Genomic DNA, 21,750 nt, shown 5'->3' on the forward strand with positions numbered 1-21,750 from the left:
TTCTAATTTTTTGGTTATCCCTCCAGGTCTCTGCTTTGAGAGCCCGTCATTGTATTGAATTTTTCTCTAACCTGAGTGATCAGACTTCTATTTAGCCCAAATGAGCTTCTGTGTTTCAGTGTCTGCCCGCACCTTCTCCGCTGGAGCCCCCCAAAGAGCTGTGCTTAGGATGGTTCAGGTCCATCTCCTTGTGCTTTCTCAGTGACCTTGCTGTGAGTCTTCTCAGGATCTGACCTGAGGAGAGTGAAAGTCGCTCAGTCACATCCGATTCTTTGCAACCCCGTGGCCTATACAGTCCATGGAATTCTCCAGGCCACAATACTGGAGTGGGTAGCCTTTCCCTCCTCCAGGGGATCTTCGCAACCCAGGTCTCCTGTATTGAGGGTGGATTCTTCACCAGCTGAGCCACAAGGGAAGCCCAAGGATACTGGAGTGCATAGCCTACCCCTTCTCTGGTGGATCTTTCTGACCCAGGAATGAACTGGGGTCTCCTGCATTGTTGGTGGATTCTTTACCAACTGAGCTATCAGGGAAGCACATGAGGATATGATGTGAAACTAACCCTTTCAAACTTGCAGTCCTATCAGAAAAGCCAGGCAGGATGCAAGTATTCTTTGGGGTGTCATGGATTAAGTGCCTTGAGAAGACACCTGCTCCTTAGACGTGTGCAGGACAGTATATGTGTTGCTATTTTTAACATACATTTGTACCTTGATGGTATCTCTTTAGACTGTTAGAAGTAAGTTCTGTGATTGCAGGTCTCTGACTTCCTCAAGCATGTTTGACTCAACTATATAACTTTCATAGCTTCACTAGTAATAGTGTCTTTTTAATGATTCTTTTAAGAAGTTGGAATTTTATTAGTATCTGATTGCTATCCTCAAGAATATGTGCAGGCACAAAAACCACCTGCAGTTCTATTTTGACCAAGAATTCTCATGTGGAGATGATTTTCAAAATGATGGAGAATAGAGACAAAGGCCAGTGTGCCCTAAGGAGGCTGGGTTTCACATTTAATGCCCAAGGGAGAGAGGAAAGGCACTTCAGGAAGAAGGGATCTGGCCACTAGGGCTCACAGAGAGGCAAGAATCAGGATGAAAGGACTGTGAGACTTATTTTAGAAATTGTGGAATGACATTCAGGGTTTTGAATAGGAAATAGTATTTGGTATTCTAGATTTAAAGCTAATCTGGGCTGACTCTACAGGGAAAGTGTGAAAGGTTTCTGAAGGTTTCCCTTGTATTGTCTCCATCTGAAGATACTGCAGGTTGTTCACAAGGGTGAAATAAGTCCTTGCTCTGGGTTGTGATGCTGAAGATAGCTGCTGAGCTTTTTAAAAATACATGGATTGTCTAATACCTTAAATTTTATTTCAGTTTGTTATCAGTTACGAAGTCTGTTTTCTACTGAATCACAGTTCAGTTCAGTTCAGTCACTCAGTTGTGTCTGACTCTTTGTGACCCTGTGAATCACAGCACACCAGGCCCCCCTGTCCATCACCAACTCCAGGAGTTCACCCAAACTCACGTGCATCGAGTCGGTGATGCCATCCAGCCATCTCATCCTCTGTCGTCCCCTTCTCCCCCTGCCCCCAATCCCTCCCAGCATCAGAGTCTTTTCCAATGAGTCAACTTTTCACATGAGGTGGCCAAAGTATTGGAGTTTCAGCCTCAGCATCAGTCCTTTCAATGAACACTCAGGACTGGTCTCCTTTAAGATGGACTGGTTGGATCTCCTTGCAGTCCAAGGGACTCTCAAGAGTCTTCTCCAACACCACAGTTCAAAAGCATCAATTCTTTGGCTCTCAGCTTTCTTCACAGTCCAACTCTCACATCCGTACATGACCAAGCAGCAGACAACTTGATCTTTTTATCTCAACATTCAGGAGTAAATATTTCAAGAGTCAAACAGTTTCTATCCCCGTGAATGACCTAAAATCTTAAGTATTTCAAGACTTTTATTTTTGTAACTGAAAGTCACCAGGTATCTGTTACATTTTCTGTTAATATTTTAATTTGTGCTATCACTGCTGCAATCATTTTATACTGAAAATTGTATAAAATGAGCCTCTTGCTCTGAAGACCTCTCTTTCTAGTAAATATTGATAAGACAGTCTTTGATACAAAATGAGCTCAAGTTTTTTAGGCCATGTGCAAATCACAAATTCTGGTTTTAATTATATCTCAAGGGAACAACCTGAGGAAACCAAAAGAACTGACATAATTGGATCAAATTGTGTAATCAAAAGCAAATGATGTGGTTATTAATCCTAATGAAATGATTTCCCAGCATTTAATTCATTTCTCTGATTCCAGAAATTTTAGTGATAAGTGTGTTGAAAGGGATATTCTGAGCAGGTACTCTTCCTAAATAGTCCTTTTCTCCAGACTGTTTTTGGTTGAAATATTTCTGAAGTTTAAACCTTAGAACAGAGAGTCTATTCTATATATGAAGTCACATGCTATACATGAAGTTTTAGTCCTATTTTATTTATGTAGAAGGCAGTATTCCAAGCATTTTATGTTAACTTATCCTCATAGATTAAAAGTGAAAGTGAAGTCATGTCCTACTCTTTGCAACCCCATGCTGCTGCTGCTAAATCGCTTCAGTCGTGTCCATCTCTGTGCGACCCCGTAGACGGCAGCCTACCAGGCTCCTCCATCCTTGAGATTCTCCAGGCAAGAACGCTAGAGTGGGTTGCCAATGCTTTCTCCATTGCGACCCCATAGACTGTAGCTTACCAGGCTCCTCTGTCCATGGGATTTTCCAGGCAATAGTACTGGAGTGGATTGCCATTTCCTTCTCCAGGGGATCTTCCCAACCCAGGGCTCGAACCCGGGTCTCCCGCATTGTAGAGAGATGCTTTACTGTCTGAGCCACCAGATTATCAGTATATAGTATTATATTATTCTTGTCAGTTTATAAAATGAATCAACTAAATCAGAGAAGTGACATCATTTGTCAAAACCATTTTGCATGGAGATTCTGTTTTTAACCACAAGGCCAATGTGCTCAGCTGGTAGCTCAGCTGGTAAAGAATCCGCCTGCAATGCAGGAGACCCTAGTTTGATTCCTGGGTCAAGAAGATCCCCTGGAGAAGGGAAGGCTCCCCACCCTAGTATTCTGGCCTAGAGAATTCCATGGACTGTATAGTCCATGGGGTTGCAAAAAATTGGACACGACTGAGTGACTTTTACTTTCACTAAGGTTCTAAAACAACTGTAACATGTTTATTAGTTTAAATTAACGTATTTGTTTAACATCTTAATTTTTGTTTGGTATTTGCGTCACATTTCAGCATTAGGGCAATGCAACAATGCACCGCTAATTAGCTTTATCAATGTTAACCTCTGCATTTATTATAAACTTTTGATCCATGATCTAAAATTGAGCATTCAGACTAGTCATCATGGCCATGTGCCTTGTTTTAAACACATAATAGGTTTTGTTTTGTTTGAGAATACAATCTCTTGATCCCCAGGAAAGCTACCAACTAGCTTTTGCGTCACTGACTTTAACTAGGAAATTGAGGAATTTTTGGTTTTGGAAAGCTACTTTCTCTAAGCCATTTCAAGTAAGTTAATGACTGTGTTTCTTATGTGAATTAAAAGACTTCATTGGAAAGTAATAAAGTACAAGCTCTAATAGATGTTTACACGAGTGGATTTTGTTATGGGACCCATGTGTTGTTCTTTACTTGTTTCTTAACAATTTAAAATAATGAGGTGTAGAACTTTGAGGACTACAAACATTTTTTAATAAGCCCTTCAAAATTAATAATTGTGAAATATATATTTATCATCAAGGAAAAAGGGTTAAATAAACATATGTTAGTCCCCGTTGGAAGCAACGTGAGGTTTTTATGGACCACAAAGCTCAGTGATGAACTTGCCTTGTAGGGACTCTTCTTCACTCTGTACTCTTTTTTCAATTTTTTTTAATTGAAATTTCTTCTAATTTATTTGTATGGCATCTTACCAATCTTCCTTTTTTAAACTTTTCTACCATTCAGATTCTACACCAAAATGATTAAGAAAAAAACAACAACTCTCTGCTGGAACTGATTCAGTACGATATACATTCAGCATCAATGCCCAGTTCCATCTTATTACTTACCTATAATGTTCTAATTTTCGTTCTAGATCCTTAATTTTTTGTAGAGTCACTTTTCAAAGGAGTTATAAAGTAGCGATATCACATAATAAAAGCAATTTATGAAGGTTTTGTAACATTTTTAAAAAATAAAAATACCCTTTATTCCTAAAAGATTTATGCTCATTGTAAAAGTACTTAATGTTATAAAGACACAGTAAAAATCACTGCCATCCAGATGTGATAACTGGTAAGATTTCCTGATGTTCATTGTTTGTATGTATGTGTGTGTGCTGTTTGCTCAGTCGGGTCTGACTTTTTGTGACCCCATGGACTATATAAGCCCACCAGGCTCATCTGTCCATGGAATTTTCCAGGCAAGAATATTGGAGTGGGTTGCCATTTCCTTCTCCAGGGGATCTTCCCGACCCAGGGATTAAACCTAGGTCTCCTTAATCAGCAGGTAGATTCTTTAATGCTGCACCACCTAGGAGACCATTATTTACATGTTTCTCCTAAAATGATGAGATGGTTGGATGGCATCATTGACTCAATGGACATGAGTTTGAACAAACTCCAGGAGATAGTGAAGAACAGGGAAGCCTGGCATGCTGTAGTTGATGGGGTCAGAGGGAGTCGGGCATAACTGAGCTACTGAACAACAGCCTAAAATGAAAATTCATAGACAAAAATATTTTAACAGTAATTCTCACTCTATATGAAAGTACATTTATTATATGTTCGGAGTTTAATATTTGTTACAACATGATTATTATCATATTTTCTCACAGTCCCTGGCCCTGACTTACTAGTTGGCGAGGGTCACATCCAGTACTGAATTGTGTTTGGTTCCTCTTCTCTGGGTCATAAAGAGCGAAACCAAAGAACAACAGGCCATAAGACCATTCTCAAAATCACAGGGCTGCTGCTGCAGAGAAATCTGCAATCTTTTCTAGGCCTAATTTCTTCATAATAAGAATTCCTGCCTTGTTGTGAGGATTAAATGAGAGATTGTATAGGCAGTTTGTTGTGTGTTATAGATGTTTCATAAAACTAGTTCTTTCTCTTTTTCCTAAAAATTTTGCTTTAATAGGTAGGATGTTTTGCATGTAGGGATAGCCATGAATCTATTCCAGTAAGCTCATGAGATGGAGAATGTTGTATTTCTTTAATTTGGATTAATGTATTGGATGGATCCATTGCATGTCTAGTTAAAATTTCAAGTAGAGCATTCAGTAAACTTTATTAAAGAATACTTTGCATGTCAGCAACACAGCTCTGTTATCCAAGTTACGCTGTGCTCAAAGATTTGTGAACTTACCACATGGTTAGCTCAGTTATCATTGAAAAAAGACTAGCAGAAACTTAATTCACAAAAAAGATCCCATCTGTTTTGTTTACTGAAATATATTTAAGGGTTGTATTGTTGATTAAATTGAGATTGTATTGAGGACTAGAGAAGTGTGTTCTTTAGTAATTGGCACATCAGAAGTCCTCCGTATATACTAGCAATTATCACTTTTTGTTAATTAAAATTTATAAAATTTAAAATTCATAAGTGCCTTGCCTTTCGAAGAAGTGATTTGTCCTTATTGTAGCAAGAAATATTTGTTTAGACTTTTTCTTTCTTACTGATTTAAGTAAAAGTTTATTTAAACTGAAGAGCCTTTTAGTGAATGGAAAGATTGATGATGAATGGAAAAGCCCTGATGCTGGAAAGATTGATGGCAGGAGGAGAAGAGATGGTTGGATGGCATCATCAACTCAATGGACATGAGTTGGAGCAAACTCGAGGAGTTATTGAAGGACAGGAAAGCCTGGTGTGCTACAGTCCATGGGGTCGCAAAGAGTCTGACACGACTGAGCAACTGAACAACAACAAGTTTCTACTTTAACAAATTGATGATTAATTTTGAAATCATTTTTAAGCCAAGGAGAAATTGATTTTTTGAAAGAAAATAGTTATAAATTGTTTTTTAAATATAAATCTAGATATTTACTTACTCATATATTACACTTATTTCACCCTGAAGATAAAGCATTTTAAAATGTCACCTCTGTAAGGATTAAATGTTAGTTAGAACAGCAAAATTGGTCAGATCAGAAAATCAGTACGTTTCTACAATCCGTAAATTAGAGTATTTTTTTGGGGAATGTTCAAAAGAATCCAGTGGGTATTAGTCTGATAAGGAAGCCACACTTGAACCAGATTGATTACGCCGGTTAAAGTCACCTATTGGATACACTTAGCCCTTGGTGTGTGGTAGGGAATCTGAGCAGTGAGAGCTACTTCCTGCAAAAGAAATGACTTCCATATTGTTGAAGTGGTGATAATGGTCAAGTCTTGGGATAAATATGTTAGGAGTCAGGCAGGTGGGATGCTGGAGTTAGTTACTGAACCCAGTGATACTTAGTAAGGCTTCCTGTGTGTGTCTTGGAGCACAGGAATCGTGGAGGAAGATTCCTGCATATGACTGGATGTCAGACTAAGTATGCCCGATAGGATTCCTCCACCCCCAGAAACTCTAATAATCTATAAGAAGCAAGCTTAGATTTTGAAACTTAATTTCAGGATTCCACTGTGCATGTAACAGGTGCAAAGATACATACTATTTGTTGTTCTCTGTGGTTAGATAGCTTCATAAATCAGCACCATCTGTTCTTCTTCTAAAAGACTCTTCTCTTGCCTTGGGTTGTGTGGAGTCATGTTGTGTATGTTTCAAGACAGGAAATGTTTCATTTCTGTGGGAAATGGAAATTTCATGGACTGTGTTCAGGACTGTGTTTGCCATTCCATTTGATCAGTATTAATTTGAGATGAGGGTGTTAGGCATCCTGTTGAGGGTGGGCAACTCACGTATAATATTCAACATCACAGGTACTGAATTATTCTTCATTTAATCCAAAGTTATTTGACATTGAACTCTGGAGTTCTGTGGAGCAAGTTTATATTAAGGTGAACTGTACTGTCTTTAAAGGTATAAGAGCTATTATTTTCCCTCTATAATATAAGAAGACAGTTTTATTTTTAAAAGTCTTGCTTAGTATCTAGTACTGTCTTTTCTAATTCTTTTTTTAATAGTGCTTTTACTCTAGTAGAATACAATGATCTTCAAATAAAATTATATTACACATTTCCTGATTTTATTTCTTTGGAAGTTTGCTTATAGGTTTATCATTTTCAACAGTGAAATCCCCTCCCCCACCAAATGTTTTCAATTGTTTTCCACATATGATGGAAAATTATTTTTCCCTGGGGATTAGGCTAATTAATCAAATAGTGGCAACCTTAACACAAAAGCCTTCTGGAATCCAATTTGTGATACTCAGGGGACTTGGAAACAGATTCCCCTCAGAATTTATTTTCCACCAAATGTGATCCCCCAAAGTGGTTTAATTCATACTGTCAACATTTAAGTAAATACTTTCTCTGGAAGCTACTATGGTTCACTAAGAGTTAATGTATCTCTCATTAAATTTGGAAACTTTTGGAATTCCAAAACTCCAAAAAGGTGAAAAAGATCATTTAGTTGAGCATTTGTGTAGCAGTGTAATTGAACTGGTTAAATTATTTTACATGAAAAATAATAATAACAACATTTGAGGAAGAATATTATAAATTTGTTGAGCAGGATATCATCAGAACTTTCTTTTCCTTTCTTGCTTCCTAAACATAAAAATCAGATTGGTATGATGGAAATTTAAGTAAGCAAGTATAACTTAAGTTTTTAAAAAACATTTAGACAGTAAGTAAATTATTTCTTGAAATTGTAGGCTTTTCTTTAAAGTAATAGCTATTCAAAATATTTATATCCTCAGAACTCAAGAGTATGAATGCAGAGATGCAGGTGATTGCTTTCTGGGTAAATTTTTATTGTGTTCCATAAAACAGACAATTTTCCTTGTTTTGTAAACAAACCGATTACAAAGTTTATCCTCTTGTATGAATGATGGAAGCAGGATTCAGATTTTAAGTGTTCTAACTACCAATTCTGTACTATTTTGCAATAGTATCCACTTTTGTTAATGATATCATTAACAAAAATCTGTGAATATAGAGAAAATATTTAGTGCCCAAGAAGGAAAAAATACAACTAGATAATTTTTGAAATTAAAAAGATAATTAAGGATTTAGCCTAATTTCATTTTTTTCCCTCTCCTCTTACTACTTGACTCTTCGATCTTAAAAACATTGCTTAGATCAGTATTATATTACAGATAAAGGGTTAACAAAAATTATTTCCCCCTCTGCACGAGAGTATAAACTTTGATGAGGGTTTTGGTTTGGTTTTGTTCCCTGTTCCTGGAAACCTGATAAAGGTTTCTGTGAACAGTCTTTGTATGGTAATTAAATTATTCTGATTGGTAAATTGTATGTGGACTGGAAAAACTGTAAGTATCTGACAAGCAGCTGTCCCTTTGGTGATGTCATGGGACATACTGGCTTCTCTGAGGCAGAAGTCTCCTGAGCCAGGGTAGCACTTTGCATCCAGCCCCTGTAAGTGTCTTCCTGTGCAACTGAACAGTCATCTGGGGGACCCACAGGAGAAGGTCGTGGGCATCTTCCAGGAAGGCACCTGCCAGGGACACGAGCATGATACTGCCTTCCTGGCACCTTGGGTTTCCTATCTTTTATTGTTTGAAGTAAACCTGGTGCCAGATTTAAATGAAAATTAAATACAGCGTACTGGAAGGCATTTAATGAAAAAACTAGCACTCTGTGTTCCCCCAGCCCCTCTCACTAGAGGCAGCAACGCCCAATCTATGCAGATGTTGGTTGGTTCTGGTATTTACTTCCATGTTTCTGAATGAAGTATTTATGTTGTTGCTTTGTGGTTACTAGCTATTGACATCTTTTGATTTGTCATTATGGAAGATGGGGTTTCCCTTTAATGCCACTTTTACCTTCCCAGCTCCCCTCCTCTAAGTCTTGTTACATGAAAACCCCAAGTGGAATCAATACCCAGTGTCACGTTATATGGCGGTGTGAGGGCTGCTCGCGGCTTAGCCGAGTGGGTTCTCTGATTACGTTTCCTTTCCTACACATTTCCCTTCGCTGTTCTTGGAGCTAATTGCTCTGGCATTTTGACAATTTGGTTTGTTTTCTCTGTCTATATCTTTAATCTGTGTCCTGCCCCGTCATTCTCTATCAGGTCTCTGGAAATATCTCCCAAATATTAAAAAATATCAGAGTAATTATTATTATGATTTTTCTCATGGAGATGGACTTCCCAGACCTCTGTGTCCTGCTGCTCTAATCTTCTCTGGACTGTCACCATATTCTGGGTTTACCTTGGGTTCTGTCCATTGTCTCATTGAGTTTTCTGGGTTTTACTGGAAGGCATCCAAAAATAATTTTATAGGAAGGGGACCAGGGGAAGTAAAGACTTTACTTGTCTAATTGTTTGTTTGTTTGTTTTACTTTTCACACTTGATTTTTGTTTTTGTTTGGTTGAGTATATTGTTCTATGTTGAAAAATATGTTTTTCCCTTGATATAGAGGGTTTAACTCTTTCATGTAGTCGAATTTAATGTTTACTATTCAAAAGACGTTCTTATCATAGAGCATGTTCCCAGTATACTTTGCTAGTGATCATACAAATGCTGTGTGTGTGTGTGTGCTCAGTCGCTTCAGTCGTGTCCGACTCTTTGCAACCCCATGGACCGTAGCCCGCCAGGCTCCTCTGTCCATAGAATTCTCCAGGCAAGAATACTGGAGTGGGTTGCCATGCCCTCCCCCAGGGGCCTACAGATGCTACCACTTGGCAATGCTCAGATTAAATTCTGTTATTGGGAGATAATTTTCCATGGTTCTTTTGTATTTCTGTACATCTTGAGAATGAAGACCTTTGTGCTGCACTCTGCTTTCAACGATATGTGTACAGCAAACAACCTTGGAAGACAGACATGGTGTCTCCCTCCAAAGCAGTGAGCAGGCATGCAGACTGTTTGTGTAAAGGGCTCCAGTTCCCTGGGCTCAGTTTCTCCTGAGTAGACCAGTGTCCCCTGGCCTTCTTCATATCACCTTTGAGAATTTTAGCTTAGGAGTCAGTACACAAATGGATGATAGTCTGGCTAATGCCACTGCTGTAATGAACTGTCCTTTGTCTGTGAACCAAGGTGTCCTCTGTGACACGCATGAAGCTATGTGGCAGGCTAACTTAGAGCTTTCAAGCAGGATGAAGTCATAGCCCCATCACAGGTCTTCAAATCTGTTTCCTCTGAAAATTTCCTCAACTAGCAACCCATGGGGTTTTCTTTTTCCTGCCATTTATTGGATTGTAGAATATTCATTGGAAGGACTGTTGTTGAAGCTGAAGCTCTAATACTTTGGCCACCTGATGTGAAGAGCCAAGTCATTAGAAAAGACCCCGATGCTGGGAAAGATTGAAGGCAACAGGAGAATGGGGTAGCAGAGGATGAGATGGTTAGAGAGCATCACTGACTCAATGGGCAAAAATTTGAGCAAACTCCAGGAGATAGTAGAGGACAGAGGAGCCTGGCTTGCTAATGGTCCACGGGGTGACAAAGAGTCGAACACGACTTAGTGGATGAACAACTACAACAATGCAGCATTTAGTCGTTTATACTTTTTGATATGTTTTCTCATTCTGAAACCCTTTTATGATGAAAGTACTTTGTATACAGCAAAGTGCAAGAAATTATGGGTTTTATGCAACTTTCTAAAATGCATATGATACATTCTGTATTTAATTGAGTGGGTAATATGTTTAATATTAAATTTTACTGCAAGGCATAAAGTATGAAAGGGTGAATATATACTCTTAAAATATCTTATAGTTGTGTAACATTACCCTAAAAGAATTACTGAGGTATGTTTTATATGTCATGTATTCATTGTTTCTCTTTTCAATAACAGCTAACATTTATTGTCCATTACCATGTGTCAGGTACTATGTTATGATTTGTGACGTGGGTTATCTTACTTATTCCTCTCAGTAATCTTAAGAAGAATTAGATGGTTTTGTTGTTCCTAGTTTACAGAAAAAGCAATAGAAATACAGAAGGGATATATAACTTGTTTAAGGATGTAAAATTGGCAGATGGCACACTCACTTTTCACATCCAGGTCTGTTTAATTTTTGAAACTGAGCTCTCAATCCCTATTCTCTACTGTAAAATAGACGGGATAGGACAAAAAGTACATTGACTCGCCTGAACATTTTTCTTCACACTGTGTAGTTTAAATTAATACTCTAGGCCTTCCATCTTGATTTGACATAGTTCATAACTGAGCTTCATTTACTATGGTTACAGTGGAATTCAGTGTATAACTCCTGTTAAAAGTGACTGTGTTCAGCCCCTCTTAAAAGTACAAAACAACAAAATACAGCAGTATAGGAGTTGATGGGTACACATTCAGAAACTGTAGTTCCCACAGCAATTGCAGCCCAGCCTCAGGGTAGTGAATTTTGCAAAATAACTGAACACCATATGCAGTGACATGAAATAATATTCTCCATACTCTTGGGGCCCTGATAATGGCCACTGTGGGAACAGTGAATGTGTCAGTTATCAGTTGCTATTTCATCACTGTAGTTTGGGGCATTTCATTTATGTGGCTGTCTCCCAGTGCCGCATAGGTGTTTCTGCCAGTTGTATATTGTGGTGGTGTTTTAGCAGGGCTTAAATTATTAATGAATCCTGAAACTAAATGTCTTTAACCCATAAACTATTTGTATGTTTTCCACCTGATTTAGATACTGCTGTGTTTCTCTTCTGTCTATCCCAACCCCCAATGGAAAAGCTTAATTTTGGGAGTTTGTTGTTTACATTGTAAGTGTGACTCTTAGGCAGGTTCAAGATGCTGGTTCACCTTTAAAATGTATTATGCAATGGTGCTTAAAAGAGATAAATGACTAAGAAGGACGTAGCAGGGCCCCTCAAAGCACAGGACCATCAGTCTTCAAGTAGCTTGGCTTCACGCAGTGCTCCGCCATTGAGGATGCATGGGGTCTATGTAAATTCATAGAAGAACTCGGCACATCCAGCTTATTTTGCTGGATTCTCAGAGGAAATGTCAATTGGGCATTACCAGCTACCTTGCCTTCATATTGCCTTAGTGACTTGAAATAAATTTGATGCTCTATCTTGAACTTAGAGCCATTGCTTATCATTTTGTTGATTGATGTCTCTGTTAATGGCTTTTACATTTATACTATGAGTTAAAAATATACAATTTTTCTGTAATGGTAGACTCTCATTAGGTGGTTTAATAAGTTCATATATAAGCTCACTGTTATCAAGTATATATAGTAGAAAAAGATAAACCTAACAAATTATGGGTATGTAAATTATACACGTAAACTTCCAAGATGTAAATTAAATAAATTTTATTGAGTTGTATTTGGAAGCATGTTACCCCAGAGATTCCTGAGGATGATTTTGTTTTCATTAGCAAATACTTGCATACTACCTGCTGGGTATAAGAGCCAAAGTAAAGCCCACGTGAGCCACTGTGTTTGGAGATTCTGAGTCTTTTCTAAGTATTCTAATTTGGATAATAAAACCATTGATGTCATCAGACATGTTTATCCTTATTCAGATGATCCTGCAAAGCCAGCATCACTGTTAGTGAAGTGCTTAGTGAAAAGACAGTGGACAAGATGACAAAGAGAGGTGTATTCTTGGGTGACATTTCATTTACTTTTATGAACCATCACATTTATTCCACATGTACTTTTTGAAGCACTGGCATATTTACTCAATTTCTACAATATATGTTGGAATATAATTTTTTTTTTTTTTTACAAACTAAAATACTCTGCCTTTCTGAAAGGAAGAGTGCAACGCTGGGAGTTGATTAGCTTACTCTTTGTTCCTTTTCGTGCACCTGGTCGTTTGTAACAGAAGTAAACAGAAGTCCTTCTTCATGGCTAAGATTTTACTGCCTTTACCTCTAAATGATCAGTCAGTGGGCTTAGGATAACCTTATGTGACATTTCACAGGATGAAGTGTTTAAGTCTAGGGTTGTACTAACTTCATGTTCATTTTGACAACCTATGTTAATAGGAACTAGGGAACTGACAATTGGACTGAAGATTTTGCTAATCTTTAAGATTTATAATGGTCTCAACTGTTTGGATTACTAAAATGTTAAATATCTGTCCCCAGTGTAATGTACATTTATTTGTATATTATAACATTGTAGTATATTCAGAGCAGTAGTATGCATGCATGCATGTATGCTTAGTCGCTCAGTCATGTCCAACTCTTTGGCAACCCTTTGGACTGTAGCCTGCCAGGCTTCTCTGTCCATGGAATTTTTCAGGCAAGAATACTGGAATGGATTGCCATTTCCTCCTCCAGAGGATCTTCCTGACCCAGAGATCGAATCTGTGTCTCCTGCATTGCAAGCAGATTCCTTACCCACTGAGCCATCAGGGACACCCGGTATATAATATCAATAACCTCAGATATGTAGACAGAGAAGGCAATGGCACCCCACTTCAGTACTCTTGCCTGGAAAATCCCCTGGACGGAGGAGCCTGGTAGGCTGCAGTCCATGGGGTCACTAAGAGTCGGGCACGACTGAGTGACTTCACTTTCACTTTTCACTTTCATGCATTGGAGAAGGAAATGGCAACCCACTCCAGTGCTCTTGCCTGGAGAATCCCAGGGACGGGGAAGCCTAGTAGGCTGCTGTCTATGGGGTCACACAGAGTTGGACACGACTGAAGCGACTTAGCAGCAGCAGCAGCAGCAGCAACAGATTTGCACATGATACCACGTGAATGGCAGAAAGTGAAGAGGAATTAAAGAGCCTCTTGATGAAGGTGAAAGAGGAGAGAGGAAAAGCTGGCTTAAAACTCAACATTCAAAAAACAAAGATCATGGGATCTGGTCCCATCACTTCATGACAAATAGATGAGGGAAAAATGGAAACAGTGATAGACTTTATTTTCTTGGGCTCCAAAAATCACTGGGGACAATGACTGCAGCCATAAAATTAAAAGACGCTTGCTCCTTGGGAAAAAAAGCTATGACAAACCTAGACAGTGTATTAAAAAGCAGGGACATCACTTTGCCGACAAAGGTCCATATAGTCAAAGGTGCGGTTTTTCCAGTAGTCATATACAGGTGTCAGAGAAGTCTGTTGTGAGGTTTCAAACTTTCCCAGCAGTATGAGAACTTCTTTGGTATAGCTGTTCTCCAGTTTGTGACTCACCCGCCTGGCGGCTCTATTGTGTAGCTAATGATCACCTCCTTCAAGAGGACTTAATGCCACACGCTGCGACTCCCAGGACTGCTGTTGTTAGAGCCTCTGTCTCTGCAGCAGGCCACTGCTGACTCAGGCCTCTGCAGGAGACCCTCCAACACTCAAAGGCAGGTCTCCGCAGTCTCTTGTGGGACTCACTGCTCCTTCCCTTGGTCTTGGTGCACACAGGCTCTGTTTGTGCCCTCCAGCTGTCTCTGGCAGGTATGAGGTTGAGTTTAAATGTGATTGGGTCCCTCTTACCATCTTATTGCAGCTTCTCCTTTGCCCTTGCTTGTGGGGTATCTTTTCTCGGTGGGTTCCGACATTCTCCTGTCGGTAGTTGTTCAGTAGCTAGTTACAATTTTGGTATTCTCACAGGAGAAGATGAGCGTGTGTCCTTCTGCTCCGCCATCTTGGGTTTGATTTTTACATATTAAATATACCAAAAGGTGAAGTAAAAATGATAAGAAGTTAACATAGGTATAAGTCCTAATGTTTTTTTCCTTATTGCAGAGGCATCTTGTTCACCCCCTGAGATATACTAACTCGGGAGACTTACGGCTTTAAAATGCAACTTTTCACATGTTCAAACCCATGTTATCGTTAAAGGTCATCCTCACTAGACGAGAGACGTAGTTAATGTGATCATAGTGCCTGTTAGATTCCAGTTTTATCCAGTTTCTTTTCATGCACTTTCTAAGAGTAAACCTGACCCAGGGTGTGCTTCTCTTTGTTTAGGATGAGGATGTCGCAGAGGAAGACAGCAGTCGTGTGGAACCCGTGGGCCACGCCGACACTGGTGTGGAGAACATCCCCAACTTCTCTCTGGAGTAAGTTACTGACAGTCTCAGCTAAGTTTGTAACATCCGTGTAGCTTCACTGATGGCAGCGAATATTCCGAAAGCGTATGGCATGCGGAATGTCTGTGCTTATTTAAAACATGCTTTGCACTGGTTTGTTTTCCAAGGAGCATCTTTCATCTACTGAGTTAATGGTATAATGTAAGAACGATAGCATGGAAATTCACACGTACCTGCTCTGAGTCTCATGCCTTGGCAAGTACTATTAAATGATAGTCTAAAGCAGTGTTTGATTGAAGACTTTTGGCACGTTCATGGTGCTGTCAACTGTGTTCAGGTTGCTTTTGTATGTCAGCGTTTTGTTTGTTCTTCAACTTTGCCAAGTTAAAAAAGATATTGTAGACATACTTTACTTGAAAAACTAGTTGGATCAGGTAAGCATTAGTCATTTTAGTATATGTTTTGTATTGATTTGAAGAAATAGTATCTCTCAAGATATTTGATGGGGACCTTGTAAGAGGTTAGGGACCTTGAACATGTTTTAAGTATAAAAGGTCAAAGAAAAGCTTTCATATATTGTCACAACTTTGCAATTATCTTAAATAACGTCAGGTTTGAATGGAAGATGTTTTTAAGACTTCGTCTGAGTTACCTTAGAGCAGTCATTCTAAATTTTTTCTTTGACTTTGGGTAAAAGTTGGAGTGGAGATATTAATAATTAGACTCTTAATTTTGTCTTTTCTTGGTTTTCCAAGAAAGGGTTATAAGAATTTTCTCAGTGAAATTGAACAGGCTCCCGAATCAGATTATGTTTGTATATTCAGCACCCAGTGCTCTCTAAATAATTACATTTAAGAAATACTTGTACTGTTGTAGTTCTTTTGAGAAAGACTATGAAATAAATAAATGTATTAAAAATACCATACTATCCTTAGTTGACAAACAGACATTAAATAGATGTTCAAATGCTATTAATGATATCTGAAATAGGATTTTAGGACATTCTATGAAAACATCAAAAAATTAAATATCCATGTAAATAGTATTACTTTAGTAAATATTTTGCAATATGACAAAATTTTAATTTAGCTAATTAGAATATTAACTAATGTCCTAAGTAGTGTATATGATTAAATCTGTATACATATTTTCAATTTTGATTTGTTTGATATTCCTATCTTTAATTTTCTTGAGTCTTTGTATTACATAACCAGGGCACTTACAGTACATAGGATTACCTCAGGTTTTTATTTAAGGCATACAGTTGAAGTATTGGCATTTTCCAGTGCATAAGAACTGTCCTGGGATCCTGATCAAGTCCATTGGTAGTTACTGATGTTTGTCCAGGTTTCCTTAAACTAGATACCTAATATCTAGTTGAAATAGTATTTCCAAATATTGATCATTGGATCAGTACTGTTTAGATTTCTGTGCCATGCTCATACCCACAGAAATATCTACAAAGAAAGTGAAATCTCACTGAAATGGTTTAGAAAATTTACATTCTCCTGATTACACCAATTTGCAGTAAATTTGGGCTTATGATATTAATATTGAAGTACTGTACTTACGTAGTAGAAATCTACAAATGAAGTCGTGTAACTTCATATAAATAGTGTAAAGACTTTAGAGTTCAATCACAAACGCTCTTAAGGTAATTGTTTGATTTTTCATGGGTGTCCAGTGGGGTTGTGTCACCTGCACGTGGACTGAGCTTACAGCAGGTAGGATATTAGGAGTAAGGGTGGTGGCATCCTATGTGGACGGCTACCTGCAGCGGCAGAGCTGTGCCCTTACTGGACTATTGGAAGGATCAATGAGGTGACCTGTGCAGGAGCGCTTTGTAAATTATAAAGTGCTGTGCAATGGAAACCTCTTTAGCCCATTAGTCTTCGTAATCCTTGATTAGATATTAGGATGGGAAACTTTCAGTGCAAGTCTAGAGATCTGATTACAAAATGTGGACTTGGACTATACAGAAGAGCAATGTCCTGGGTGATTTTTAATGTAGTTATTTCTGATGATTGCTCCCCTCCCATGCCATCAGACTAGCGTGCAGGTATGTAGTGTTGAATGTGCTTTCATCACCATGCTTCTCTCCAGAATGTGAATGTATACGTGTGTGTGCCCCTTGGAATTTTCGTTTTGTCCTCTTTTGTTGTTTACTGTGTGTCTGTGCCGTTGCAGTTTTGTGTTTGGTTTGATTTGGTTTGTGACAGTACATGTTCATGCTCCCTCATTCATCATTGTCTCACAGTGATATGGTAAAGCTCGTACAAGTCCCCAACGATGGAGGGCCTCTGGGAATCCATGTAGTGCCTTTCAGTGCTCGAGGCGGCAGGTAACGTATCTTGCAGGTTTTTAATTGAATCATAATGTACAGTGTTTTATCTTCATTTATGCTCAGATGTAGAGTAGTGTTGAGTTAGTGTATGCTTAAAAGAAGCCTTTTCATTTGGGGGCCACTGTGCCTTCCTTCACACGTATGCATCATAATCACAAAAGCACTTAGGCTGATGAAGAAATGGGCATTTAAATTATTCTAATAATTTTATTGTTCATCACATCCATGCAAACATTTTACTACGCTGCAAATTGATGATAGGCTTTATTGCCAGAACTCCAGCTGAATGTGCAAAGGTAAGGAAGTTCTTCAGGCATTTTTCTGGAAAACATGTATCCAGTATAAGTTATCTGGATAACATAGAAAATGATTCATTGAAAATTTGTTTATATGTTTGTTTAGTTCTTTAATTATATATGATTTTTATAATTGTGTTCCTAAAATTTTTAAGTTAGAGAAGCTATAGATTTATTTCCTCCCATGTGATCTGTCTCCTGTTCTATCTGCCCACACAAATGGCACAGTTTTGCACTGTTTGTTAGTATGACTTCATTACTTCATAAAACATGTATCCTTAAAATTGTCAAATGTTACATGAGTTTCTTTTACCCTACAGCTTGTTTTCAATGACAGAATTATTGTTTGTTTTATATATATTCAAATACTAAGAACTGATTTTGCAGCTAATCACATCAACTAATCAAATGTTTGATGAGTCTTTCATCATCCGTGAAATACTGCCTCCTCCTAGGGCTTGGGGAGAGGCATTAACCTTTGAGGTTTAATCTCATCCTCTCTTATTTATCCATCTAGTTATTACCAGCTGAAACATATTTATGATCTATTTGGCTTTTTAGTTTGAACTTCTTTCTTTTATTGTTATCCCTTTATCTATTTATTTATTTATTTTTTATCTATTTATTTTTAAACTTCCTTTATGCTGGGAGAAGAAAACAGGGAGCTGGAAAGTCACCTTAGGCCAGTGAGTGAGAACATAGAACATTCTTTCAACTCTTGCCAAGGAATTATAAGCATCTAGTATGTTGTAAGAGACATTGGAATGTCAATTACAGGCATGTGACTGAATTATCTGTTTAATTTTTTAAAAAAGTGTTTGAACAATTGTACCACCTTCCTAGTATATGTTCCTGACCGTGCTGTGTCCAGACTTCATGTTTCTGATAAAGCACATGCTTTATGGAAGGTCTGGAAGCTGATGCATTGATTTACCTTAGGCTTCCCTGGTGGCTCAGATCGTAAAGCGTCTGCCTACAGTGCGGGAGACCCGGGTTCGATCCCTGGGTCGGGAAGATCCTCTGGAGAAGGAAATGGCAACCCACTCCAGTATTCCTGCCTGGAAAATCCCATGGATGGAGGAGCCTGGTAGGCTACAGTCTATGGGGTCGAAAAGAATCGGACACGACCGAGTGACTTCACTTTCACTTTCACTGTTGGAGTAGGAGGCTTGAAAGTGAGCATTATTTAGCAAGATGTGAAATTCTCCTGGAATTGACAGCGGGGTGTTAAATTCACAGACTTATGACCACTTTTACTTTTTTCCCTTCTCTTCTTTTTTTAAAACTCTAGAGAAACATTAAACTTTCGTCAAAGAACTTTCATTTAAATGAGCTCAGTTGTTTTCAAAATGGCCCTTGCCTTTATCTCCTTTAAAAACTATAATTTTAAGTGATCTCAAAAGTTAAATCCCTTTTCCATTTATTTCATGAGTAGAAAAATAAGCTAAGAGGGTAAAATGCATGAATGATAGCTTCCCAATACTAGTGTGCCTTTAACTGCTTGTGGGATATAACTCATCACAACTGAGACTTAATTGTGTACGGACCAGCTTTGAACCAGTATTTCAAACATATTATTTTCTGTCATTTATTACACATTTTCTACTGCATCGTGAAAGGATATTGGGATAAAATAGGTAGGTAAAAAGCCTAAAGCAAAAAAACTGTAAGATAGAAAAATTAATCTACTGCAGATTAATTCAGTGGAAGGTATTTTTACTGGTTACCATGGCATTTCATTTTGATATACAGAACTCATTCAACTAGACAAGGATCCCTTTGCAGAACTAGAAGGTGTCATTTTTACTCCCTGTTGATTTGGCAATGTAATGAAGAAAATCCTGTACAGCATTCTTGTACAAGGGACAAAGAGATTAAGACAATGAGATTCTTTATAAACCCTTTCTAGGCATCAGCAGTTTTCATACTGGGAAACAGAGCAGAATTCTTTCCCTCTAACACCTGTAATGCGTCTTTGAGCTTCCTCCTTGTCTTGACATTCCTGGTTCTCTGGAGAGAGGCGGAAAATGCAGAGAACAATGGGAGGGCTCCTCCAGAATCCTAGACGCCAATCTTCAGGAGCCAGACACACCCATCTCCCTTGTTCTCAGAAATGCTGACAAGTAAATTCTTGCCAGTCTGTCAGAAACCTTCCCAGGCATTTACTGAGTGACGGTTCCTGTGTTAGGTGTTGGGAAACAAGGATGAATGGGACATGGTCTCTCTCCAGGGATTTGCAGTCAAGATGGAGTGATAGCCAGGAACTCACACTATTATAATTATGTGATAAATGCCGACATTGTGAGTTGATAGAGGAGGGGTTGTCTGAATTAGGTAACTGAAGCTGGCTTGTTGTAGAAGGTGATTTTAATTGAGATGACACCTTATGAAGGAAGCTACCTCAGCTCCATGGTGACTGTGAGGGCAAATTAAGCAATGCAATATAGCATAAAGGGGGAAATTAAGTGGAACTCGTGAAGAAATTGCATATATTATCCAGTGGGAATATAAGAATACATATTTGTGGGATGTAAGTTGAAATTTCTGAGAATAAGTTCCTTTGTGCAAAATTCCAGTCATACTTGGGCCCCTCTCAGTTTTGGAAATGTAATTAATTGAATAACAACTTACTGAATACTTATTTTTCTAAAAGTGACATATACATGTCAGTATTGCTTTCTGATTTCAATTTCAAAGTCAAAAAGTTTTAAGGAACAGTACAGAATGGGAATCACACATCCTAAAGAGAAGAAACTCCATGCAAAACATCTCAAATATCAAACATAATTCAGGGAAATTGGAAAAAAAGTGAAGTCAATGTTAGAGAAATTTTTAAAGCTACTTATGTATTCAGTATTATTTTGGCCTGCAGTTAAAGAAGTTTTTTGAATAAAGATTCTGCTGGATCAATTTTAAAAAGGCCATTTTCTGGAGTGGGTTGAATGTTCTTGTGACAACTGGCTTGTGGCTGCCCTTCCCCTAGCCACTGCTTTGGGCATTAAAAACGGAGACAAATGGCTGCACAGGAGAGACTGTGTTAATATCCCTTGATGCTCTGTTTTTCTATAGTTATCATCCTGTATTTTACTCAAAAATATAAAATTAGCTGATCCCCACCCAGAATTCTTTATTCACAGTTTCGCTACCTTGAAATCAATTTTCACTTCACACGTATAATTTCATTTCCTCTTGATTTAAATGTCAAACATAACCTCCTTATTTAAATCACAAGTGCTACTACTTTCAGGAAGGCTCTGCCAAGTAATTGTCATTTCCTTTGGCAGAAAAACCATGTTTCATGTTAAAGTTTTTTATATTTCTAGGACCTAGCCCAACAGTATTGCTCAGCGAAGCTTACTGTGACTATCCCTACTAACTCTGCATTGCTATTGAAATAAAATACATGTAAAAATAAATATCTGATGTACATTAGAAATAAAACAATAAGGATGTATCCTGGTTTGATGTTAACGAGGTTTGCCGAGCCTTTCCAATTACTTAGGAATATGATTGTGTTGTAATATTAAATATTTAGAAAGCAAGATAAAATGTATATTCTGAAATAGGGGCTGGGCTTTTGAAATAATAAGATTTTGTAGTTTTAAGGGACTTAAAGTCTAACTGAGAAATATGTACTATATAAAGAGGTCTATACTGTGTGTCCAGAGAACGTGATGCATGTGTGTGGGAGGATTTAGAGGAAGTGGAGCCGTGAAGCAGCGGATCTTGATCTGTTCTTTAAAGAAAATATACGACTTAATGCTAGTGATGTCTGAAAAGATCTTCTTTCCAGGAAGAAGATACACGAAAGGAAGATGTTCCATACAAATCTGTGTGATTTGCTGAGAAATAATGATTCGAAACAGAGTGTATTGGAAATGGCTCTTAGAAAGCACTTTATGAACGGCCTGTGAGACTTCATTCTGTAAATAGTAGAGAAATTGTTGAAGGTTTTCGAGAAATATCATTGTATTATTTTTTAGATTAGCTATTATTCT

The 21,750-nt window shown here is 38.1% G+C and overlaps 1 protein-coding gene across 19 annotated transcripts in view; it reads left to right on the forward strand.

Annotated features, from left to right (window-relative positions):
* PARD3 (par-3 family cell polarity regulator) overlaps nt 1–21,750 on the forward strand; it is a 597,553-nt gene that overhangs the window by 305,948 nt on the left and 269,855 nt on the right. For 18 of the 19 annotated variants that reach the window (XM_059892900.1, XM_010811174.3, XM_010811183.4 and 15 more), the window contains 2 exons: nt 15,051–15,142; nt 17,370–17,453. In XM_059892900.1, the coding sequence (XP_059748883.1) occupies nt 15,051–15,142; nt 17,370–17,453 (176 nt within the window). The remainder of the gene's footprint in view (nt 1–15,050; nt 15,143–17,369; nt 17,454–21,750) is intronic. The other variant, XM_025000922.2, reaches the window with a different exon arrangement.

This window comes from Bos taurus, chromosome 13 (genome assembly GCF_002263795.3).
Source record: "Bos taurus isolate L1 Dominette 01449 registration number 42190680 breed Hereford chromosome 13, ARS-UCD2.0, whole genome shotgun sequence".
NCBI classification, from domain to species: Eukaryota; Metazoa; Chordata; class Mammalia; order Artiodactyla; family Bovidae; genus Bos; species Bos taurus.